General features: G+C 43.9%; 2 protein-coding genes across 6 annotated transcripts; one reads left to right on the top strand and one right to left on the bottom strand.

Moving 5' to 3' along the window:
* The first annotated feature begins 383 nt into the window (after positions 1-383).
* Positions 384-9,732, top strand: LOC119860312 (glutamine amidotransferase-like class 1 domain-containing protein 3A, mitochondrial). 4 transcript variants are annotated; one of them, XM_043504624.1, is made up of 4 exons: positions 384-539; positions 6,158-6,329; positions 9,013-9,217; positions 9,441-9,732. In XM_043504624.1, exons 2-4 carry the CDS (start codon positions 6,188-6,190, stop codon positions 9,631-9,633), a joined length of 540 nt encoding a protein of 179 aa, XP_043360559.1. In that variant the 5' UTR covers positions 384-539; positions 6,158-6,187; the 3' UTR covers positions 9,634-9,732. The 4 variants fall into 4 exon arrangements, with proteins under 4 accessions (XP_043360559.1, XP_038269803.1, XP_043360560.1 ...); XM_038413875.2 differs by lacking the exon at positions 384-539 and adding an exon at positions 3,378-3,577; XM_043504625.1 differs by lacking the exon at positions 384-539 and adding an exon at positions 3,717-3,829.
* Positions 9,733-11,369: 1,637 nt separating this feature from the next.
* Positions 11,370-25,153, bottom strand: ACOD1 (aconitate decarboxylase 1). Of its 2 annotated transcripts, XM_038373874.2 has the most exons (5): positions 25,054-25,153; positions 22,041-22,202; positions 19,551-19,640; positions 16,784-16,989; positions 11,372-15,245 (listed from the first exon to the last, which is right to left on the bottom strand). In XM_038373874.2, exons 1-5 carry the CDS (start codon positions 25,063-25,065, stop codon positions 14,294-14,296), a joined length of 1,422 nt encoding a protein of 473 aa, XP_038229802.1. In that variant the 5' UTR covers positions 25,066-25,153; the 3' UTR covers positions 11,372-14,293. The 2 variants fall into 2 exon arrangements, with proteins under 2 accessions (XP_043360557.1, XP_038229802.1); XM_043504622.1 differs by lacking the exon at positions 22,041-22,202 and having other exon boundaries at positions 11,370-15,245; positions 25,054-25,102.
* Positions 25,154-25,848: the final 695 nt, after the last annotated feature.

Raw genomic sequence — 25,848 nt, 5'->3', positions numbered from 1 at the left:
CCTGAGGAAGTTGGCAGCCCTAGGAGATGCAGGTGGAGATCTGGGGTCAGTTAGGGGGCGCATGGGGCCCTGCCTGGGGCAGTGGAGTGGAGGCCCATGGGGCCCTGGCAGGGGCACTTGGGGTGGAGGCGCATGGTGGGGTCCGTAGCTGGGGCAGTTGGGAGGAGGCACATGAGGGTCTGGCAGGGACTATTATGGGGGGCCCTTGGAGGGGCAGTTAGAGGGGCTCATGTCTTTTGGTTTTGGCTTTTTATTTTAATTTTTTTTTCCGCACCACCGATGCTGGTTCATACGGCGCCCCACCACCGACCAGCACTTAACTCACATTTGCCTGCCTGGCTTAGACTGGGGCGGTAGGTTGGGGGCAGCGCTGACAAGGGTCAACAAGCTGCCTCATCTCCGCAGGTGGCTCTTCCAAGCCTGCTGGGTTTTGCACACACGCCCATTCAGAGCCTGCCTCCTGTGAGCGGCCCTGGGTGAGTTAGGAGCCCGAGACAAGCAGCTGGAGCTGGAAATACTGGGGTGGAGCAAGCCTGCAGGTGCGTTTGGGCTCCTGGCCTCTTCCAACCAGGAAACCATCCTCAGCCTCTGGCATGAGAGAGAGAATCACAGTTGCTTTGCAGCCTCACATTGGCTCTGTGCTGCTTTGCTGATATTCACCCTTCAATGTGAATCCCTGCTGGGACTGTTTGCATTTTTAGCTATTTAATGGAGGGAAAATCTGGTACCAGCCAACCCTGGTCCCTGCTATTCTGCATTGCTTGCTATTTTGGATTCACCCCCACTTCCCCCCAAATGAGATGGGGTGGGATGGGCTAGACACTTCATTTACTATCAAACCACTTGGAAGATACAGGAATCTTTGATTTATCATTTGCAAGTGCCAAGATCAGGGCTGATGGAGAGATTCTGTAGGATGTAATTGGGAAAAGTGCCTATACCAGGTGCATTGCTGGGACTGAAAGAAAAAATTGAATGTCTTCGCCTATTCCATCCATTTAATGGGAAAATGCATCCGATGAAGCGAGCTGTAGCTCACGAAAGCTTATGCTCAAATAAATTTGTTAGTCTCTAAGGTGCCACAAGTCCTCCTTTTCTTTTTGCGAATACAGACTAACAGGGCTGCTACTCTGAAACCTATCACCGTTAGAGTGCACCTTAACTAACTGAGGGCCCCATGCAACTCCTCTTGACTTAAATGGAGTGGAATCAGGTCCTCTATCAGCAGACAAACAATGCAGAAGAGCTGAGAGCAGCTATAGAGATCAGCTTCTGGGAGCTAGTTAAAAGAAAAGGAGTACTTGTGGCACCTTAGAGACTAACAAATTTATTAGAGCATAAGCTTTCGTGAGCTACAGCTCACGAAAGCTTATGCTCTAATAAATTTGTTAGTCTCTAAGGTGCCACAAGTACTTCTTTTCTTTTTGCGAATACAGACTAACACGGCTGCTACTCTGAAACCTGGGAGCTAGTTAGATTGCTCTTTTGATCTCAGTCTCTGGAAGTGTCTTAATAAAATTTAAAAATTTTGTTGAAGAAATTTGAATTGATGCTCTGTGACTTATCAATACAAACCAGCACCTTTCTCATTTCTGGATGACAGAGGGCCAGAGGCAATAAGGAATAAAAAGAAAGAAAGAGGCAGGAGAGAACTTCTGCATCCTTAGGTGAGGTGTGACTATATAAAGCTGCAGGGGAAAAAATGCATAAATAGTCACAGAGAAGAGACTCTTGATAAGGAAGCAACAGCTGCTATGTTATTAAAACTGCCTTTGCAAAAACATCTCTGCATGGTACTTATATTCAAGCACACATCTGTCAGCATATAAACAGACTATGCTGTCCAATCAGAAAGTTATAAGTGTAGCTGGATCACAGCTGATGAATCTGATGTTTAGAGATTGTTCCATGGGATTCAAAGCTCAGTTGGATTCATTTTGGAAAATACACAACAGCTTCCACAGCTATATAAAAGCAGATTTAAGACTCCATGAACCATGCAGATTACAACTCATTTTCACTTACAATACTGAATATAGGAGAGGAAATAAGATGTGCCTGTTTGCATTTGGTGCTTGTTGTTACTATTCCCAAATGAATGATTTAATGAAGGACTGAGACTTCAAGTAGCCAGATAGAAGAAATAAGAAGGCTCATGACAGGCTCTCATTCAAAATAAATAGTCCCAAACTAGAAGAATGGTTCCAAAGCATATGTGAGGTGGTTGTTGTAGAAAAACTGTTGCGGTGGTTCCATACCCAGCAAAATAAATAGAGGACAAACAGATCCTTAGATATGTGTTTACCATTTATTCAGTACACTTTCACATTCAAAACCCATTTGTTTTGTAGCAGATCAGCAGTCAGTTTAACTTGAAAGACCAAGTTTTGCACATGTACCGTAATCCTGTAAAGTTTCCTGTACATGCTTAATTTTAAGCACAGTTTAGTCCCATTGAAATCAGTGTGAGCACAAACCTCTGCAGGATCAGGGCCATAATATGAACATGGATTGTGTGTGCTGGAAAACTGGAAGCCCCTTGAAAAATTGGTTTATGCATATTTACTGAGCATCAACTGCCGCTGGATACTCATAATTTGGCTCAGGAAACCAGTTTTCAGAGAAGCAGCCGTGTTAGTCTGTATTCGCAAAAAGAAAAGGAGGACTTGTGGCACCTCAGAGACTAACACATTTATTAGAGCATAAAGCAAATGCATCCGATGCAGTGAGCTGTAGCTCACGAAAGCTTAGGCTCTAATAAATGCGTTAGTCTCTAAGGTGCCACCAGTCCTCCTTTTCTTTTTAGGAAACCAGTTTGTGTCGCGTGAGAGACCGAGCCCTTGCAGCGCTCATAACACTGTCAAGGGCCAGCTGTTGAGCAGTGCATGACATGTAGGTGAAGGGGACGAGCTGCTTTGCTACTTTTCTGCGCACCGCCGGGCACGATAGGGCTCTGCTCTTTGGCGTTGCCAGGTGCTTCAGGAATACAAACGATAGTGTGATTATTAATCAGAAGCGGGTGAAGCACTTTCCAGGCATATTCCCCTTTAGGGACATTATAGTTGCTCCGGTCCTATTGACTTGCCTCCAGATCAACAAAGCCCCGCTCCCTGCCCGTCCCCGCAGCCCCCGAGGCTCGGATGGGGGGAGGGATAGCTCAATGGTTTGAGCATTGGCCTGTTAAACCGAGGGTTGTAAGTTCAATCCTCAAGGGGGCCATTTAGGGATCTGGGCAAAAATTGGGGATTGGCCCTGCTTTGAGCAGGGGGTTGCACTAGATGATCTCCTGAGGTCCCTTCCAACCCTGATATTCTATGATTCTATGATTGGAGGCGGCCCCTGTCGCGCTTAATACAAAGGCCGCGGGGCAGCAGCGCGGGGCGGGTTGGCCCAGACGTCCGGTGCCCGCAGTTCCCGACGCGTCCTGCAGCGGGCGCTGGGCAGCGCAGCGGCTGTGGGCGAGCGCGGCATGGCGAAGCGGGCGGCCCTGGTGCTGGCCGGCTGCGGGGTGTTCGATGGCAGCGAGGTGCACGAGGCCTCGGCCGCCCTGGTTCACCTCAGCAGGGCCGGGGCGCAGGTGAGAGCGGCGCCGCGCCGCGCTGCGCTGCACCGGGCGGGTCCCGTGCACCGGGCGGGTCCCGCAGGCCGCTACGCCGGAGCGGCCGCCGCCCCTTGGCGGGGGCCTGATCCCCACGCGAGCCCGGGGGCAGCTGCTGCTGGGGGCAGCCGCTGCCGCAGCGCGGGGTGGGACCCTTCGTGTCTCAGTCCCAAGTAACCGCTGGCTGGGGCCTTTGGCCCAGGGACCCTTCCCTGCAGACGCTGCGCTGTGGTGAGCTAGGTGACTGCAGCGAAAGGGGGGGGGGTGTCTCTCTTCTGCCCCCTCCTCTCATGGCCCCTTCCCCAGCCCACGGACAGAAAGCGCGTGAAAAGTAGAGGTGCGCCTGGGTTTAAAAACTCCGACCCAAATACCTGCCCTCTTCCCTTCCCCTGCGGCCCCCCCCCCCAATTTTGGATCTAGAGCCAGATCCAAATTTTGCTGCTAGCCTGTGTCTTGGGCTAAATCAGTTTTATTAGGAGACGTTTGAACCTGGATCCAAATTTTGTGCTTGGGGCCCCACCTCTGTATTCAGACAACAGAGACTGGCCCCGTCTCTGTTGTTTGTAACAGATAATGAAGGTGCTGGGGCCTAGGGAGTGCATCACAATCAGGGACCTGGGTACAGATTTGAGACTTGATGGATAAAAACTAGATATTTCCTGTGCTTCTACAAAATGCAATAAATGCAACCGAGGAAAGGTGTAAATAGAAGCGTGAAAAGCGTGTTCCATAGCAGTTATGCAAAAATATCCACTATACCACTTTTTTTGAGGCTTCATGGTTTTTCATGCTGACTTCTAAAGGCTTGTTGAAGAAATGTGTTCTTCTTTTAAAACCATTTTGTTCTTCCTCTTTAATCTTTCAACAAAAGGATAGGTTGCTGGATGAAAATGCAATTCCCATGGCAGTGAGCTATGACTGATTGTGAGGTAGAAAGTACATTTTCAGAAACAGAAAAGCAGAAAAAAATCCACCAACAAAATTGCTCTTTCTAGAAACATTTTTTTAAAGTTTGCTCTAATACAGGGGTTGGCAACCCTTTACCCTCAGGGTAATCTGCTGGTGGCTACAAGATGTTTTGTTTATGTTGACCATCTGCCGGCACAGCCCCCCACAGCTCCCAGTGTCTGTGGTTCCCCGTTCCCGGCCACTGGGAGCTGTGGGAAGTGGCATGGGCCACAGGGATGTGCTGGCTGCGGGGGGGGCTGTGCCTGCTGATGGTGAATGTAAACAAAATGTCTTGCGGCCTGCCAGCGGATTACCCTGATGGGCCACATGCTGAAGATTGCCAGCTCTCTGCTCTAATATGATTATCTTTCTGTTCACCTCTTTAGGGCCTTAACCAAAGCCCACTTTAGTCAACTAGAGTCTTTCCATTTACTCCAAGTGGGTATTGGATCGGGGCTCTGGCACAGATTGAATGCATCAGTTAGTTTCTTAGGGGTATAAGTCCCTTGGTGGATCTGGGCCTAAACCACAGATGTAGGCACTTAAGTCCAGTTTTAGGCACTAGTGTGATCCACAAAACCCCTGCTTCGTGGCTGCCTAAACTTACTAAGCACCTACAGCTTAACTAGAAAGGTACCATAAATGCCTTAATTTCTGCCTCTGGGCATGTGCACTGTGGCCTCCTGCCTAAGCTCCAAGTGCAGTTCATGAACGGGAGAAAGGTAGGCAGATGAACACTTAGCTTGTCTGCAAGGCTTGATTTGGTAGGTGTGCTCAGAGGGTGCCTACCAGATCTCATCCCATTCAAAATCTGGGGGGGAGGAGGAAGTGGTGCCCACCTTATGCTTTTATCCCAGTGGCTAGATCACTCACTTAAGATGTAGGAAACCCAGGTTCTATTCCCACTCTGCCTTCTAGGGAGAAAATTTTAAACAGTGGTCTCCCACCTTTCAGGAGAGTGCCCTAATTACTGAGCCATGTGGTATTATGAAGGGGGGTTTCCTCAAGCTCTCCTGTTGAAGCTGTTTCACTTTTGGATAAATAATGAAAGAATCATTGGAACAGGGGGACTACCTCCTAGAGGTGGATGCCCTAACCACTCAGCTATAGAGCCATTCTCTGTGGCCCAATGACAGGTGACTGCTCTAACCAGTGGGTTAAAAGTTATAAATTGGGCACCACGCCCGCTTCTCCTCCTCCTCTTCTGCCTCCTGCCATTTGGTGTGGAGTGAGGCAGGCACCTAAGCCGCCTGTCTCTGGGAAAGGGTTCCCAATTGTGGATTGCAAACAGAGAGAGACCACTCCCTGAAGCCCAGAGTTAGGTACCTAACTCTCTGTGAAAGGGTTGGGGCTTTGGACACAAGGTCCAAAGCCCCTGTCCTTGGCATCACCCATTGACTATTTTAGGTGTTTCCCCATCTAGCATGCTGGCTTTTGTGGTCCGATTCTCAGACACCTCCATCTCCCCAGTCCAATGTTCTTGGGTAAGTGTGTCTAGTTTTAGTGAAGTTGTTGAACTGATATGATCCCTGTAGCTTTGCAGCTACAGTGTTTTCCTAGTCTTAATTTGTTTCTATGTACAACCTATTTTGTTCTGCATCTGTATTTTAGGTAAGGATATTTGCACCCAACATAGAGCAGATGCATGTAGTGGATCATTTCAGAGGAAGTCCAACAGAAGAGAAGAGAAATGTGTTAGTTGAAAGTGCCAGGCTAGCAAGAGGCAACATTGAAGATCTGGCTGAACTGAAAGTTGGTGAATTTGATGCAGTCATTTTTCCAGGTGAGTTTTGTTTTAAAAATAAACAGAAAATGCCCCCACTCCCATAAACTGTAATTACAAGTAACTATTTTAACTTTCTGTAGCTAATTTTTTTACAAATCCCTTTAAATAAAGGACATTCTGGACCTGTCCAACTTGAGAATCTTTCTTATAAACATGGATTTTGTAGAGGGTCTCAAAATTTTTCTAAATAAAAATTACTCCATATAGCCCTCATTGTTAGGTGAGTATTGTTATCCCAATGTATAGGTATGAGGATGCTGGATTTAATGTTCCTTCCTTCTCCCTAAAAGTCTTGTAAACTCCCAATTCTCTACCTATGGACAAGAACAGAGCGCAGAGGAAGAGCAGAACAATGTCAGAACTTGCCATTATACAACACTTGCTGTACTTTAGTGACTGTAAAATGGTTGCTGGAGTGTGATTCCCAGCTGGATGACATTCCCTGTCTGACATTTTGTTGAAATTATAGCTCCACTTTGCTGCTGACATAGCAACACTTAGCACTTGTATAACTTCTTTCTTTCATAGATCTTAAGATGCTTTACAATTATGGGTAATTATTATTTCCATTTACAGGTGGGGAAATCAAGCCCCACAACCTCTGACTTGCTCAAGGTTGCCTTCCAGAATCACATCTACAAAACTTAAAGTACTAGCACCTCAATTGGCCATTAGCAGCATTCATTTTAAATCATGATGGCATTTTCTGCGGTAGAGCTGGTAGAGGGAGCACAAGTATAATACAGAACAGTAAAAGTTGTTTTATCTGGCACTTCACCAAGCAAAAAGCCCTATAAACCGGCATTTCTGATCTTAATTGAAATTCCGGTTTATAGTCGGGTTGGAGCAGGGCCAGCATGGGGTTGGGGCACGGGAGGGGGTGCAGAATGCGGGCTCTGGGAGGAAGTTTGAGTGCAGGAGGGGTCTCGGGGCCGCAGGTTGGGGCATGGGAGGGGGTGCTGGATCCAGGGGGCATTCACCTCTGGGTGGCTCCCTGCAAGCAGCGCCCTGTCCTGGCTGCTCCTAGCTGGAGACACTGCAGGCAGCTCTGCACGCTGCCCCTGCCCTGCCTCAAGTGCTAGCACCATAGCTCAAATTGGCTAGGAGCCATGGCCAACAGGAGCTGCGGGGGGCAGCGCCTGTGGGCAGAGGCAGCGCACCGAGCTGTCTGCCACACCTCTGCATAGGTGAGTGCACCACGGATCCCGCACACACCCCTGCACCTCAGCCTGCTGCCCAAGCTCCCTCCCAGAGTTTGCACCCCAGCCCTGTACTCCCTCCTGCACCCAAACTCGCTCCCTCTTTAGTTAACCAGCATTTTTCACTTACTAGCAGCTCCCATTCCCTTAACATGCAGGATAAAACCGCTTCTACTGTATTAATAAACCCGTTTCCCAGGGCTGTGGTGAGTTGGTAACATCATCACTGCTGTAGGTGCATAGGCAAGTTAACAAATTCCATATGAAGTTATTGCTCCATTAAAAAGCCCCAGGTGGAGGGGGCTGGGAATAATGAGCATCAAAGAGAAACAAGGTGAACTTTAAGATTAAAATCTTATTTTGGAACTTCCAAGATAACATTCAAAACAGTGAGTAATGGGAATAGGCTGAAAGCAAGAAATAGTTCTTTCAACACTACCATCATTTATTGTAGGAAAGCCAATGGTTGTGTGCATTACACAAGGAATCGAATATTATTGGATGATTACACTTGGTAATTTATTACTTTTGATCATTTAAACTAGTGTAAATCCAGCAAATGAAATTGCAGTAAAATTTAATCTTTCTACCAAGAAATGAGGATTAAGTGCAGATGCAGGGTTGCTTATTATAGCGCATCTCCAAAGATGCAGTTTGTTTTTTAATAGCAACTTTCTTTATAATTCAAGAGATACAGCCCAAAACTCCTTGTACTGCAGTGTCCTTAAAGTGAGACATCTCAATAAAAACTATAAAGGCCAAACAGAATTAAAAGAAAAACATATATTTTTTATAATTGTTTATATCTTGAACTAAAACTTCCAAAAGAAATTACTCTAGAGGATAAAATATATTTGCTTTATCGATCTCCATTTTCTTCATCTGGAATGTCTGACTCATGCTGCTTGTACCAAAGAAAACCAGCAGAGATTGGGACAGAGGATTCCTCCCTCATAAAATAGCCTAGCCCACAACAAGAATGCTTAATCATATTTTTCAACTGAATGCAGGCTTGATTTTCCCCCAACACTCATGAACTACACAAGTATTGTCCAATTCTTGGTTAAGTGTATCATCATGCTTGTTTTTTAGTTCCTCCTTGTGTGTTGGTAGGTGCAGATCAAGTGGTAAAACCTAGTGGGGAGAGGCCTCTGCTGGGTGGGTTTGAAGGTTAAATTGTTCTCTCACCTCCTGAAGAGAGATGAGCCTCCTTGCTGGGATGTGTGGGAATGCTTGCACATCTGCTGCCTAGGCAATCCAGGATTTCAATTGTTAATGTTGTAAATCCATCACGGTTTGCATGCTGAATGGTTCAGCCCACTAACTTCAGAAAATGTAGATAGGCTATGATTAAAAACTCTGCTTTGGCTAAAAAAAAAAAGGGTACAGTGTCTTCCTAGTGCTGTAGCAGATAACTAATTGCTTTTCAGACTGCCTTAAATGTGAAGGTATTCCTTTTTTCTCCCCCCCCCCGCCCCCAGGTGGATTTGGTGTAGCAAAGAATCTTTGTTCCTGGGCAGTGGATGGAAAGAACTGTACTGTCAATGAGCTTGTGAAGTCCACTCTTCAGGCTTTCCATAGTGCTAAGAAACCCATTGGTTTGTGCTGTATATCCCCAGTGCTGGCAGCTAAAGTCTTCCCAGGTTGTGAAGTCACAGTTGGCTATGATAAAAATGTAGATGAAAGGTAAGAAAGGCTTACAGACACTTTATTTTGTTATGTGCACAAAATATCACAGGCTTATGTCAGCATTCTCTGGGAAATGCACTAATCACATCAGGTCTGCAACCTCTGTGACTAAATCGTAGCCTTAATCATCACTGCTAGAAGTGGTTTGACTATTTCTGTAACTCTCACTGAAGTGGATTGCCAAAATCTTATGGCTACAATGTTTGTTTAATGTTAACAGGTTTCCTGATGCTGAAACAGCATCTGCTATAGTAGAACTTGGATGCAAGCACATTTGTAAAGATGTAACTGAATCCCATGTGGATGCTACCAACAAAATAGTCACTACATGTGCTTTCATGTGCAAAGCTCCTCTGCATGAAATCTTTGATGGAATAGGAACAATGGTGGCCGAAGTCCTGAAACTCAGCTGAGGAAACTCTGACGTCTGCTATCCCTGCAATGAAATGACTGCCAGTAAATACAAAACATGTATCTGTACTTAACTATATTAATAAAATAATGTAGTTAGTAAGCTTCTTTTTTCTCCCTTTATTTGAAATGTAGGAAGCATCTCGAGTTTTATTCAGAGTCTAAATGTGCTCAGAGACTTGGGTATTACAAAAACCTATTTAGGCAAGAAGGATTCCTACCCAAGTGTAATAAAATGTGACAGCAGAAGAATTAAATCAGTACAGCAAAACCAGGGAAATCTGTAATTTATGTTCCTGTGAATCTTTAAACAAGCGTAACACTAATATTTCTAACATCAGTTAGACCAGTGGTTCTCAAACTGTGGGTCGGGACTCCAAAGTTGGTCATGACTCCACTTTAATGGGGTCACCAAGGCTGGCATTAGACTAGCTGGGGCCCAGGCAAAGCCTGAGCCCCACCTCCCAAGGCTGGGGCCAAAGCCAGTGGGCTTCAGCTGTGGGTGGTGGGGCTCAGATTACAGGCCTTCTGTCTGGGGCTGAAGCCCTTGGGCTTCAGCTTTGGCCCCCCACCCAGGACAGGGGGCTCGGGCAGGCTCAGGTCTCGGTCCCTCCTCCTGGAGTCGTATAGTAATTTTTGTTGTTGGAAGTGGGTGGCATGCGATGAAGTTTGAGAACCCCTGAGCTAGACAAACCAGTTTCATGCGTTGATGGTGTGATTGAAATTTAACACAATTTGTTTTGTTGAAAATCCATCTTTTTTATAGTCAAATTACATTATCTTTTGCTGTTTTTAAATGAAATAATGAAGGATTCAGTTAGGAGGAATTAGTTCAGTTACAGGTATTTGCACACACAAATTGCAATGGCAAGATTTACTCAACCAAGTGGATTATAAAAACTCAACCATCTGTTTTCATTGAAGATGTGGGGGCAGAAGTCAGCATTTCTTTTAGGTACAATCCTTCAAGAGCTATTAACTTCAGTAGGAGTTGGGGGCACTAAACTTGACAGGATTGGGTTCTATGGCCCCAATCCACAAAGGTACTTAAGTGCCTCAGTCTCCTGTTTAGGCTCTGCTGCAATCCACAAAACTGCTGTCAAACCCTTTCGGTGCCTTAACTCCTCTAGCACCTATTTTTTTTTTTTTTTTGTGAAAGTTCCCTTAGCACCTAAGTTTCAGTCTGAGTATGCACACTGACTAACTCTGTGTTCGGACACCTATTTCCACAGGTGCCAACACTGGTGGGTGCTCCCTGCCCCAGCCCCATCTCTTCCCTGAGCATGCCACGTTCCTCCTCCTCCCCCCTCCCAGCACTTGCTGTGGGAAACAGCTGTTTCGCAGCACAAGTGCTGGGAGGGAGTGGGGAGAAGCAGGCTGTGGCAGCATGCTCAGAGGAGGAGGCAGAGCAGAGCTGAGCTGATGCGGGTTGGGGAGCTGCCAGAGCACTCATGGAGTCAGTGCCTAAGCCCTAGAGCAATCCACTAATCGGGGAAGGTAGGCATCACCTGCCTATCTCATGGGCAGGGCCAAGCCAGCAGGTGTGCTAAGAGGCCACCTACCAGATCAGCACCTTTCACAGGATGTGGAGGAGATGGTAGTGCCCACCTTACACGTTCCCCCTGCTGCAATTACTCATTCATTATTTATCCACAGAGGAACAGCTTCACAGAGAGATCGAAGGAGTCCTGTGACAGGTTTGCAACCACATGCCGCATCTTTGGGAGGGACAGGGGTGTCACACACAGTGTGTGTGTGTGTGTGTGTGTGTGTGTGTGTGTGTGTGTGTGTGAGAGAGAGAGAGAGATTAAGGTGAATCACTCACATTATAGACACTCCAGAAGGTAGTACCTCTGGTAGAAGTTCACAGATACCTGTTCAAGCTGGGCTCCCAGAGTCTAGGAAATCTAAGAAAGGGCTTTTTCCTTAAAAAGGCCATGCTTAGGCAGACTCAGAACCCTTTTTCTGATCCAGCAAATGGATAGGACCTTCTGTCTAAAGGCCCCAACCTTTTTCAGAAGGGTTGGAAGGCTTTTGGCCTTCCAAGCACCCATAAAACAGATTGGTAACCTCTAGTAAGCTTTTAGCATGTGTATAGAAACTTCTTTTGTTTAATAATTTTCTCTGTAATGCTTTTCCCTTGAGAACAAAGGTCCTTGCTTAGAAGGAGCAGTGTGGTCACTTGTAGCCTATTCCTAGCCCTCAGAGAGAAAGCAACACACACACTGGCCTTTAAGCAGCGTGACTTGCTGGGGACATCATGGTGTGAGATAGGGAGCTGTGTAGCTTTAAAACCATGACCAGGCTAGAAAGAGAGATGGGAGCTAGAAATCTTATGTGGGTGCCTTCCAGAGACAGAGGGGTCACACAGGTGCAGTTACCCTGAAGCTGTAACAATAGCCCCCCAGCAGAATATCCTACACCTCAGATGCTTAGAGCACTCTATTGGAAAGTAGGATACTTGTGTTCAAATCCTTTCTTGCCATGGCAGAGAGAGGGCAATTGAACCAGGTAAGCACTCTAACCACCGAGTTATAAGGTGGGAGATGCTTCTGCTGCCTCCTCCAGCAAAGCCGGCACCTCTCGCATTCCATCAAGAAACTGCTTAGGCACCGAAGCCACCCTGTTCCAGGAGACATGTTCCTGTGTGTGGGTTACTAAGCGGAGACAGAGGCTTCTCTCAGAGAGAGGAGGGGCTTAGGTCAGACCTCTGGTTGCCATCTTGCCTAGCTTAGCCTAGTGTGCTGGCTTTTAAGGCTTGCATTCTAAGGTTCTTCTCTCCCTCGACTCGTATAGGGAGCCTAGGTGCCCACCTTAGGCTTTGTAGATCACAGTGGTGTTCCTGTGATTTTTCTTTGTGCCTAAAAGGTGCCACAACACTCACGGTTGCAATGCCTAAGTCCCTGTATGGATCCAGGCTTATGTAACTAGTGATGGGCACTCTAACAGCCATTTGTATGCTGCCCTGCAGCAGTCACTCATCTAGCTGAGCTGACTGTAGATACAGAAGCTGATCATTCTTTCAGTATAAGTGATTGGATTCCAATGTGGTGGTAGTTATGCTGAAAGGCCTCAGTCTACCATAACAAAATAATAAACACAGGCTTTTATTAATCCCAAAAGGCATAACCTTGTGAGTGATCCATGCAGCCTGGATATGAAAGTGGCTGAGAGGTGGAAGAGATCTGCCCCTGTGAAGAAACAGCTCATGTACAAAATTGAAACATCACAAAGTCTTATTATATTTAGTAAAATTATACCAATAGCTACAGCTTTTTAAAAGTTGTATCACTACAGACAATTAACATCCACAACTTCTGAAGATGTAACAGTAATGTGAACAGCATATCAAATGTTCCTTCTAAACTAGCCTGATTTTAAAACATAGACACCTAAATAAGCAATCTAGACCTAAATGCTATTACAGGTTCCTAAATATGGCTCTAAATGCCTATTTTTAGATCCTCAAATAGGAACATTAGTCCCTTAAAGCAGAAAACAAATGGTGCCATGGCTTCCACAGTAAAGCACAAGCTCCGTTAAGCACATGAACCAAGATATTATCAATCTGCCTGTAATGTCACAATTACTGACTTAATATACATTTCTATACTGGAGAAAGACAAATCTGATTTGATAGACTTCAGTGTAAAATGTGCAAGGATGTGTTAGCAGCAGTGTTATGTTAATTTAAAAATATTATTTAAATCTTGATTGTGTTCTTTTAAAAGTGAAAACCCCCTCTAAAACTTTCCTGGAATGACAGGTTAGACAGTCCCTGTCAACGATGCAAGTCCTATGTACTGACAATGAATGACAAAGGAAGCATCCTAAGGCTACATTCCTTAACACATCTGGTCAGCTACATTGTGGCTGGAGGAATGTGACTTGACTGATGTAAGGGAAGGTATAGTGAAGGCAACCTCAGAGTTACAAAGAGCCAGTGCTACACAACTGTAACAAGTGTAATTTTCGGCTATGATAGGAAACAGATTGTCAAGAGTGAGTCCTTATGTTTTTAGAGCAGCCAACTATGGAAACAAAAATGATCTTATTGTTTACCATTGGTGTGGTTGTCAACCTAGCTTATACAAGACCAAGTTTGATGGGGAAGTTGGGATGTTTCTTGGAGAATACCAGGCACTACAACTTTGGTGCCTTGGGTTTTTCTTTTAGCATAGATAGAATTTTTACATATATTAGCTATAAATTGCTTATTCTCTACCTGACCTTTCAACTGCTTCCCTCCCAGAAGCAGTGACTGCCCTATCCCTCCAAAATTCAGGTCTGCATTACCCAATCCTCTAATATAAGCAGGATATTTAGGAAGAGGCTTTTGTTTCTAGCACCAGCATAGCAGATAACTTGGTAGCAGGAATCCCACAGCAGCAGTAGTACTTTGTGGGGCCTGCAGACAATACTCTTCTAGTAATGGTATAAGGATAATCAAGGGGGACACTGCCAGCACAGGATCTTCCTTCCAGATAGTGGCATGGCACAGCTACAGCAGAACACAATCTTTGTAACTAGAGCCACAATACTGGACTTAAAATGCTGCTCATGTTACAGGAGTGCAATATGATAGGAGTTTTCGATTCCTGATTCATTTTAAGCGCAAAGGAGTAGCTATGAGGATGTCAGTCAATAAATGTCAATTATTTTTCAAGGTAAGCACCTTTTTGAAAGTACTTTGGTTGACTGTGTCCCTTTCAGAAATGCACTTAACACAGAACAGTCTTCTACTTTTTCTAAATTCTCCACAGTCTCTATAATGCCTTCTGTAGCTACCACTGAGAGCACACTGGAAGCATTGGAGTGAAACTTTTTCTTCAGATCATCTGTACTCAAAGGTTTCCTCCAATGTCCATAGAATGTATCGCAGTGTTCACTAAACACCTTGCCATCCTGAAGAGTGACATTCACCTCACAATAAAGGTTCTCAAAGCTAGGCTTGTTATCGGCAGGATGCTCTAGCTTGGTTTTGCTGAGCAGCTCCTTTAACTCTGGCCTAGAAATGTTCTGATCGCTGAATGACTGAACAGAGATGCTGCCATCCAGCAGAGCAGTGCATGCAGCAAACTGGAAAGAATGCCGGGCTTCGTGTTCAGAGTTGGGGAAAGGTCTGTTCACGTATCTAACATCTGGGACTTTGACAACAATTTTCTTAATTCTACTAATGGAGACTGAGTCATCACTCTCCACAAGGTGCTTCCTCAGTGAAGAGGCTGCATCTGCCACCCAGTGTGTTCCAAGATGAGCAGGAAAGCGCTTGATGGCCACGTCTTGTTGATCCAAGAGCCAGGAATAAGATTGTAAAGTTGGCAGAAACCGGGGGGTATAGTCTGTATAAAAGGCACCCAACCCTGACTCCATGTCCAAGATCTGTTTGTTTCCTTGAAGACCCAGTGACGCTAAGCAAGCTGCTTCCAGGCCATGCCTAGCTGCATTGCCAATGTGGAGGGGTTTGGTTTGTGTTGCTGCATTAGCCATTGGGGCACCTGCAAAAGAAGCAGCAACAGCCAAAGCTGCTTTACATTTAAACTGATCAAGTGCTAACAATTTAGCAGTAGCTGCTGCACTCCCCATGGTACCAACCACAGCTGGTGGATGAAACCTGAGAAAACAAAAAAAATGCTCTTTATTACCAGATTTCAGAGAGAGAAACATGAATTTTAGGAAAGAATTCACTGTAAGCGCCTCATCCAACTCTTATTGATGTTAGTGGGAGTTGGATCAGACCATAAATCAGCATATATTTAAAAGCTCAGGGTCCAGTCTGGAAGTCCTAACTCCAGAAAAGCTCCCATTTTGCCTAGATGTTGACCCAAAATGCTGTATATTATTATTATTAATGCAGAGACAAAGCTCTTCAGAACCTCTGAACACGGTGGAAGGAGTGCAGTTCTGCTGTGGGGTGGAAGAGCACAAAGTCTTTAGGGCAGGCTTAATGGCTTTGGACTAGATTCACAAAGGTACTGAGGTGGCTAGCTGCCTCTTTAGGCATATAACCAAAATTAAGGACCACTGGCATTCTCAAAAAAACTGCTCTAATGCCAACTTACCTTGCAGGCATGTGAATTTCCACTGGCACGCATGTGAAAAGCCAACTAATACCACCAACAGCTAATTTGCTGCATGGAGCCCTAGTGCAAGCAGAGGCCCCAGGGCCCTGAAGCAGACTTCTCAAACCAGGTCAGTCCTTCTATCCAGTCTTGCCAATGAGGTCCAATCCTGTAGGCATTCTCAGAACATACCTTCAGGCTCGGATCTTTCACAAAAAAGTGTGTCCATCTATGTCCAGAATACCAATAGCCCAGTGCATAGGGCCAACACCTAAGTTCCTGCGTGAATATGGCCCTTTGTGATACATCACTAACTCCCCTACTCCATGTGTAGTAAGCAGCAAGAGAACTCTAAGGCTGTGGTAGCAACAGCAAAGCGTACATCCTGGTAGAGGGGATTTTTTGTTCCTGAACTGCTTTGAGGCTATCTTCAGTCTATAGCCTATTTGCTCTGGAATTATACTGAGCCCAAGGTTTGTCCTTGGGAGAGGTGAATCCTCAGTTGTAGGAGCAACCGATGGTCTTCTGTTTGCATATTAAGATCTGGTCAGATGCATTCCCATGTCTGATTAAAACTGACAGTCTGAGATTTTTCCCCTTAGCATTGTTCTCTTTTCACTATTTTGAATCAATATAAAGGCTAATAGAGTCTTTTCAAATGTCCCACTGACTGCACAGCAAACAGTGCCCCCACACTAAAAAGACAACGCCATTTATTGTGCTAAAAGGCAAAAATTACAATGGAATCTTTTTTTGTTTTGTTTTTAAATATTGGCTTCAATTCTTGGTTTTGAATTTCTGGATTGAACCACATAGAAAATGAGATTAGCTGTGCAACTTTCATGACTTTGAATCCTGAAGTGGAATAGATGATAGTGACCAATTGTCTCTAGCTATGAAAGAAATTAATTTATTCAGACTTTGAAAAAAGTGTCACAAAAAAGGCAATTCTGGAGAGGTTTCTGATAGAGTAATTGGAGATTGGAAGTGAGCATTGCTTTTACCTCTTAATCTTAATTATATTAAAAAATGAATAAATATAGTACCTCCATTCGACCCAAATACTGTCTTTCAAATATCCTTTACATACCTTTTTGGAACATTGCTGGCTTCGCTGGAAAAGCGCATCAATCTGCCTTGTACTTCAATCCCTACGTTGAAAGCTAAGAGCATGTCAAGGCCAGAGAATTTTTGCTTTTGAGGCAGGATTTCTGATAGAGCAAACAGAGCAGGAAGCACAGCCCCAGATGGGTGTGTGGCTGGATGCCATGTATCATCAAAATCCATTGAGTGAACCTTGCGGGAAAGAGAAAGGCCTCGATTTGTAATCAGAGACTCATTGTCTGCCTTGACAAGATCAACTAATCCCAAATGAAAAGATTTTAACTACATATAAATAAACGTTGAAGAATTTAATTTTCATTCAGGACAATCTTTATTTTTACTTATGCTTTCTTTTTATTGAGCTATGCACAAAAATGATAATGAAAAATTAGAATATTATAATATATACTTTGCGGAGAGGGGGGTTTGATTCAGATCTCAGTTTCACCAGCTTTAAAGCAGTGTAACTCTAAAGGCTTGTCTACTCTAGAAAGCTTTGCCGGTTTAAATATATGGATATTATTTAAGCAGAAAAAAAAATCCTTGCGAGGGCACAGTTATACTGGTATAAAATTACTTATACTGGCATAGCTTATTTTGGTTCAGGAAGTGAAATTAGCTATATTCGTAAAGCAAGGGCTCTACATATAACTGCCTGCACACTAGAGCGTATACTGGTATATCTATAAAAACTCACAACCCTAACTGACATAGCTATGCTGGTAAAATGTTTCTAGTGTAGACCAGCCCTAAGTGACAACAGAAGTAGGCTTATGAATGCAGACATTATTTATATTACATATCAAAAGAATGTTTTCAGTTTCAAAACACTTGAAAGTTAGGAAATGTCAGATTTACAGTTGCCTGTGCAATCGTATTTCTGCCCCTTTGCACATCCATTCTGTGCACCGAAGGACGCAGAGTTCTTGTAGGAAAATAGTATGTGACCATGCAATAAAAGACTGTGTCATGTTTATGAACAAGGGCTAGAATTAAAAGGGTATGGGCAACTGTAAACTGGCATCTCCTAGCTCACAAGTGCTTGGCTTTGCATTCTAAACAACGTAGCTTTTTCTATGTAATCACTTAGGTTTTGGGAAAAGGAAAAGGTGGAAAAAAACCCTGTTATGTGTAACCGTAGCCACCTCCCCAACTTGTATCATCAGTGGGGTTTCAGCCCCGCACAACAGATTTCTACCACTTGATTAACAGCTTGTACCAGGAGAAGGCTGTTATCCCAGAGTTAGGATGTGCCACTGGCCCCGTGGGGTCATGTGCTGCATCCATGGAGCATTTGGGATGGGGCGGGAGGGATCCAATGCAGTCTGGCCTGGTTCCTCAACCCCACTCCAGCTGCCCTGGCAGCTCACAGGTGTTCCCAGATACAGTTTCTGCTGTTTCTGCTGCTTTAGCGGCAGCATGAGTCCTGTACTTTAGAATGTTTGTGTCTTCAGTTGTTATTCTGGCAGGCTGCCAAAGTTTTCCCTTAGGAACTTAAGCCACACAGGGAAGGGATGTTTTTAACAGTTTATATCTCTGCAAAACCTGGATGGAATTAAAGAGACAAAAGACACTTTTCTTGCTTACAGACTATTACCTTGCCACATTCCAAAAGCCTGCTGCACAGAAAGTATGTGTTAGCCCATCTCAAGAAAGGTGGCAAGAATCTTTTATAATGGAATATGTCAGACAATCTAAATACAGGGCTCACTAGCAATGTCCCCTATCATTATGGTAACACAGAGAGCCTGTCTGGTCCTAGTTGTGTTTCATGCTGTACAAACAGAAGTAGACACTGTTCCTGTCCTGAAGAGTTTTGAGGTCAGCTATGAAAATATCCTATCCTAATGGGAGCTGAAGTTTATGCCTTATGCTACTGGTAAAGCAATTTTCCTTTGATGTTCAGCGCGGTCTTGTGTTTGACCTATGACCTTGATGAATGAAGGAATTATCATATATAGGATTTGGATATTCTGAATGTATTAACTGTCATACTTGAATACCTTCTAGACCATTAGGGGTGCTAAGTGTCATGTCAAAAATAATTTTTCCTCCATTTGAAATGAGAGATCTGATTTGACTTATGACCTCATTGTCACACTAGTTTGGGCACTCTAATATACCATTTTCCCCAGACTGGCACCTTCACTAGCTTTGCATAATTCAAAATAGGTCTAATTCAAATCTGGTGTAAGTGGGTGGCTTCAGATTGGGTCTGAATTTGGGCTAAATTTCTGAGGAGCCAATCATGACTTTATTGATAAAACGGAGAAAGTACAAAATGTATAGTTTTTCTCCACATGTGTGACTAAAGATTAGAATATTTTCTTGCATATATTTGTGATTGCTATGATACTCTGTGTGTGTATATGTCTTTCTATATTATTGCCTGCTATGTGTGAAATCTGGGTCACATTGAAATCAGTGGGAGCTAGATTTTTTTGTGTGACATGTAAGTACAGTGCCTAGCACAATGGGGCCCTCACCTTTGATTATGGCCCCTACATACTACTACAATACAAGTGTCATAAGATGGACAATGAAGTATCCTATTTCACCCTTAAAAATTGGTCCCCGGAATAAAGTTGAGGCACATTGGTAGGACAGTCTAGGGGAGTTTTATAGTGGCTATAAATCTGGCATCAGCCACAAGGATGAAGTAAATTAACAAATGTAGTGAAAATAAATGTAAAATATCACTGCATATAGCTTATAAAAGCAGATGTAGAATAGAGAGAGAAGATGTTTCTTACAGCTACTCCGTTCACAAAAGCTGCATACAGAGGAGGAAGTCTGAAATCCGAGTGACCCCAAACCGTGCTGGATGCATCTGAATGGTAGATCTGGGAGTAATTTGATATCATTTAATGCAAAATACTGAACTCAAGCATAAGACAATACATTGTGCCTCACTCTTACTGTTTTCATTATTTACAAGACAATTATCTTTACCCGCTATTGAGATTAAATCAGTGGAGTAATCAGAATAACCAAAGGGTGCAGAAACATAGGGCCAGATTCTGATCACAGTAACACCAGTGTACATGCAGAGTAATTTCCTTGAAGGTAACAGAGTATTTTGGTAATGGAGTTAGTTTTAGTAATGTAGTTAATCTGCATCCATGCTGATGTAACTAACAGCAGAATCTGATCTTTTGGGACTGAATTTGAACCCTCTCATGGGAGAGGAAAGCCCCAAGAACATTGTGACTCCAATACAGTGTTCAATCAGGAGGCGTGGTGAGAAAGTTTGCTGTTCTGCAAACTAAACCATGGGATCCACCCCTCTACCCTATAGATCTCAGGGGATCAGCAGCAGGCCAGGGCTATCAGTATGTAAGTTTTGTGCCTCCATAGCATCTCTAGTCATTGGTATCTCCTCCATCAAGGTCCACCAGCCACAACTCCCAGGGTCTTTCTCCATCCCCTTGAAAGACATTCCCCCTTGCAGAGAGTCTCTGGAAAAAATGAGAGACTCAGGCTTTTCCTTGCAATCTTCCCTGGATGCTGGGGTGAACAATGTATGGCCTCCTGCTTCTGGACAACCCGCACCACCCTTGACCCATCAAGTCCCTGACCCTCCCCCTACATGAACTACCCAGAAAAGCCACCATGGGATTCAAGAAAAGGACAAAGTGCCAGAGAGGCAGCTAAATCCCAGTCAGCTTGGGAGGGTCCTCTCTGCACACAGACTTCTGGAACACAATTCGAACTCACCGTGGTTTTCTAAAATAAAACAATGGGCCCAAACCACCTCTCATTTATTACAGGAATGATACCACTTGTTAGGGGGCTTATTCCATCACCCACTTACTTCCCTGGTCTTTCTCGCATGAACAGAGAGCAACAATACCCGAAGTCCAAAGGTGAAAACAATTCAATGTTTATTGGGGTGAACTTCCAGCAAGCATGATTCCAGTTTCCTTCCTTAGTGTTCCCCTTCCGAGCTCTGATACCACAGAGCCTTACCTGTGACCCTTTTCCCATTCCTGCCCTTAGCTAAACATGATTCCAATTTCCTCCATTCCCTGTTCCCATTCCGCCCCCCACACCCCCTTCCTGACTGACTGAAGACTATATAGTAAAACTTGAGTTCTGCTTAGCTATACCTTAACCCATCATTTTACTGAAATTTAACTAACCAATCCTAACATATTGTAACATGATTATGTAACCAATTATATCCCACCACCTTAATTAGTTTACACCCAGCAAAATTAATTATACAGCAGACAGGAACAATCACAGAACCAGACAGAGATTATACAGACAAACAATAACGAAGTGGGAACTATAATGACAAAACAATACAGAAGTGAAGATTTCACATCCCAGCTATAGATAAGTGAGTTCTTGCCAGACAGGATGCAATCAAACTAAGTTTCCTTTTACATTTTCTAGGCTTTTACTTCCCTTTCTCTGGAGGTGATACTAGGCACTATCAGGACAGGATTGTATTACTAACAGCCCAATAGCACCTTATTTCAATGTGACTAGTTTGGAATGTGAGGAGGTGAGCGGTAGCTTCCCGGCTTATGGCTGCCTCTGTTGCTTAGCCAAAGGCCTTAGCCTAAGCACAGGGCCTCAGACTGTCACAGTAAGAGAAGGACCTTACATTGGCAGACAGTGATTTTGATTCTTTCTTTTATACCTCAAACTAGCCAAGTGATAAGAATACACCTATATTCTTAGAGTATAGGCCTTTACAGACAGGCCTAAATATCTATATCCTAACACCACTGAAGTGCAAAGAGTTTCCCTTGTGTAAAGGAAAGGAGATTGGAGGGGAACCAGAGCCAAAGTTTCTATATAGCAGTATATTAGATAGTAGAAATGACCTTAACAATGTTGTATATTTAATATTCCTGTATCCTGTGCATTATAACATTGTAGAACTGTCTTCTTAATATTGTTTGCTTTGCTAATATCTTTCCTAGAATCTCAGATGTGAGAGAAAGGACCTGGTAGGTTAGCTAGTCTATGCTCTGCAGGGATTTACGATACAGCATACTTTCTAGTGCTTTATCCAGCGTAAGTTTAAGTAACTCAAGCAGTGGAGCTTCTCAGGCAATGGAGCCACTTTGCTATTGTTTGTCTGTATAATGGAGCTTCTCTACCTCCCAGGGAACTATTCCACCATCTAATAGAGCTCTGGGAATTTTTCCTTAATATCTTAAATTTACTTTTTCCTCAATTTTCTTTTAGCTACAACTTTTCTATAATGTGAAGTTCAAGCATCTTACTTTACTGTATTGTGTAACTTTGTGGAAGACATCCGTGTTGGTACCCAGCAACCCTACTCCCAGAGTATCCAGGATCATCCGTTTGCTTCTCTGAATGACTAGATCTGTCAGATGGCTCACATTCAAACCATGGATAACATTAGCAAAATTTTCAGTGACGGTCTGAGGAAAAAATAGAGGTCTTAATTTAAAAGAAAACATTAAAAATCTCCAACATTTTATTTCTACTAAATTGTTTTGCTTTTATTCTTTCAAGTCTAAAATATGGGACTTTTAATGTTCTGGCTTTACTCACCAATAATTTATATTGCCTCCATCATTCTGTAGATGACTGATTTACACAAATTACATAAAGTCAACCGAAGGTTTAAGTTAGCTGAGTTTTGATTCACTTCCCCTCTTTTCCAGTAAGCATATGGGAATATGTATATTTCTTTTTCTCCATCTCCTTTCAACACCCACTCTTGCTTCCTTCTCTCATTATCATACTTCAGTGTATTTTTGCAGTGTTGTAAGTATGTATGTCCCAAGATGGAAGCGAAAAGGTCGGGGAGGTATTAGACCAACTTCTGTTTGTGAAAGTTTTGCAGAACTCTGTGGAGTTCAAAAGCTCATCTCTTCCAACAACAGAAGTTGGTCAAATAAAAGATATTACCTCATCCACCTTGTGCTTTTCATATGCTTTAATTTGTTATTGGGTGGTGGGTTTTATTGTGGGGAAGTTATGGAGAAGAAATAGAAATGTAATCCTTGAAGTGATGAGGCCCCTGCTTTCATTCTCAGTGCACCATAGTGGTTAAGAGTACCCGTTGTGATTGCATAGATCACTGTGGTCAAGTCTGCATCTGTCAAACTAGGACATAATTTCTTGGCTAGTTTTAAATGGAAGGAGGAATTTCTACTATTTGTTGGTCTTTGTGCATCTAATAACAGAAAGTCCGTAGGGCTGCGTACATCTTGCCATCTGTAGGGCAGACTTTTCAATTGAGGGTGAGATTATGATGTTGGCTGGCTCTTCAAAATATCCCCTCCTCCCCATCCCAGCAATGGGTTCAGTTCTCCCCTGTGTCCAAGTAAAGCTCAGGTGCAGGATAGACTGTGAGGGCTGACAGGGATTTGATGTCAGCTCCCTGATTTTGCTCTGTCCAACCCTGGCATAACTAAAGGCTGCAGGGGGAGTAACAGAGAATCAGATGCAACAGCACCTCACTCCAGCATATCTCCTCACCTGACCCCTTCATCTCCTTTGACCTACACCTTACCAGCCCTCACCCAACACACCCTCTTCTTGCTCACAACATGGTCCCTCCTCCATTTATGCCAGATAATGCAGCTTTGATGGAGGAAGTGTCATTAGTGGATGGTGGAGCCAGGAGCCAGTGCAGGAGACAGCAAAGCCCCCCTCTGCCTGCTTTATACCAGATGGAGATTCTCCCTACACCTCGAGAATTCTCCATAGGGTTTCTCTGGGCTGTCTAAGTTCACTTTGCACTTCATAAGCTGAGTAGAGCTTCCAGCCCATCACCTCTATGTTGCCCAGGTTTAGTTTCAGTCTTAATTCGGGAGTTATTCTGGTTCTAGCACTGGGAGAGGTGGGAGTTGTTTGCATTTTCTTCCAAGCAGAGATTGGCTTTATCCAACTATTGCTGGCACTGAAATCAGTGACACCTCACAATCTCCCCACAATGTTAACTTGGATTGGGGTGAGGATAGAACCTTGGGTGATACAAGAGGTCTTGGCATGGAGGTGCAGCTGGTCATCATGAGCCACTGGTCAATAGCATCTCAATGCTATTACAGTACTTCAGACAGAAATTCTCACATTACGATGTATACTTTTCATAGTGGCATGAACAGTTCTGAAATTATGCACTTTATTGGAGGGACAGATGCTCTCCATGGTTCCTCCTATACCTGGGTGTCCACACGGCCACAGATAGAGTGCTGTTTTTAGTGTGCTGGCTTGATGGAAGCTAGTGCACACATGGCTGCTTGAATTAGGGTATGTCTATACTGCAGCCAGGGTTGTAAATTCTAAGTCACTTGGACCTTGTAATGCCAAGCAGAGCAACAGCTCAATACCTTTAAAAAATTGGGCCTTAGTCTCTCTGTGCTTCAGTTCCCCATCTGTAAAATAGGGATGAATAGCACTTCCTTACCTCACAAGGGCATTGTAAGGATACATGCATTAAAGACAGCAAGGTGCTCAAATACTATGGCAACAGGGGCTATAACTACCAGATAGATGTGAAACTAATTTGGTATTATCAGTCCAGATCTTGGAGGCCAATTGTCTGTATCACAGAAACCACCATGACAGCTGGTAGGAACTGAGACCCTGTTGTTAGTCTGCGTAGAAAAGGCCAGTGATAAAATGCACAGACACTTTTCAGCCCTCGAGGTGTTCTTTCCAGTAAAGGACTGATATTGGTAGGGTGTTGTACATGGGTTTCCATTGCTGCTGTCTGTGGGGAGCTGATGTTTTGAGAATAAATACCATACTTCATTCACCAGACTGTCAACCTGGTACCTTCCCCAAGAGTTAAAGTCACTAAAAATACTTTAAAAAGGAAAGGTGAAATATAATGCTGCAAAAAATAGTTCTGATTTGGGTTCCTTGTTTTCCAGGATGGGTCTAATTTATAGCACAATGATTAAATCATTCCGTTGAGCAGAATTCCCCAATACAGCAACAGAGCAAAATCCCCCAACAGCCGCAGCTCCCTGATTACTCCCTTTACCCACTGTCTTCTCAGAAATCCATGTCTCCAAATATCAGGATTCACTCTGGCTAATATATTGATGGAACAAAGAAGGAATACACTTTTGTGTATCAAATCTGTCTGATTTTTTCCCCTCTTTTCTTTTCTTTTTTTTTCTTTGTTGAAGAACATAAGAAACCTAAAGCCGATGAACTACAGGCCCCACAGGAGCCTACTGAAGAATGTACAGCAAAGATACAAAAGGCTAAAATGAAGACACAAACTTAAAATGCAGAAAAAGAAAGCAATACCTTTGCCCACATGTTGCAATGGATGACAACTAGTCCCTGGAGTGAAGATATGAAAGGAACGGCAATGGGTAAGCTAGTAGGAAGCGTTCTCTCTATATAAGCAGCTCTGGGCTTCTGTACTTGTCACCCTGACCCACCTCCTTCCTTCTCTGCCCAGAAATTTCCCCCTTTCATAATCTCCAGTCTTCCTTGACTAACTTCCTCCCCACCACAAATTGGTGAGACTCCTGGTTACAGCACTGTGTGGAGCAAGTTCATACGTCATGTGCAAATTGGCATATGTTACGTTGTTATATGGGCATAAGAGTATAAATTGGGGTAATTTACACCTGGAGCCTATGGAAGATGTCAGTTAATGTGTGTTGGTCTTATCCAGATCTCACTTCCACCAGCATAAATCATGAGTAACTCAACTTGAAAGTAGTGCAGTTACATTACTGTCAAACATGTGAGAGGAGAATCAGGTCCTGTGTGTGGTACAGTCATAACTTACATAATCCTGTTATGTTTTGTCCTGATATATTCCTCTGTCTTTGTACCTTATGTAACTTGGTACTCTGAGCTTTGTGCAATTAGAAGCTCCACCAGAATGTTGTATTAAAACAGCTGTGTGCATTTAAACTACCCTTTTTCAGACTGAGTCATCATAGTGAGTGCAGTGGGGATGGGCGTCACCCCCTTGCACCTAATTGGGCTGCTGCATCTTAGACAAAGATTCCTCCCCCCAGCTAAGGGCAAGAATTGTTCATTCCATAGAATCATAGAGGTATAGGATTGGAAGGGACCTCAGTAGAT

The sequence above is a fragment of the Dermochelys coriacea genome, chromosome 1 (genome assembly GCF_009764565.3).
Source record: "Dermochelys coriacea isolate rDerCor1 chromosome 1, rDerCor1.pri.v4, whole genome shotgun sequence".
In the NCBI taxonomy this organism is placed as follows: Eukaryota; Metazoa; Chordata; order Testudines; family Dermochelyidae; genus Dermochelys; species Dermochelys coriacea.
Note: the sequence above shows the minus strand (reverse complement) of the source record. Positions and strands in the feature narration are given on the sequence as shown.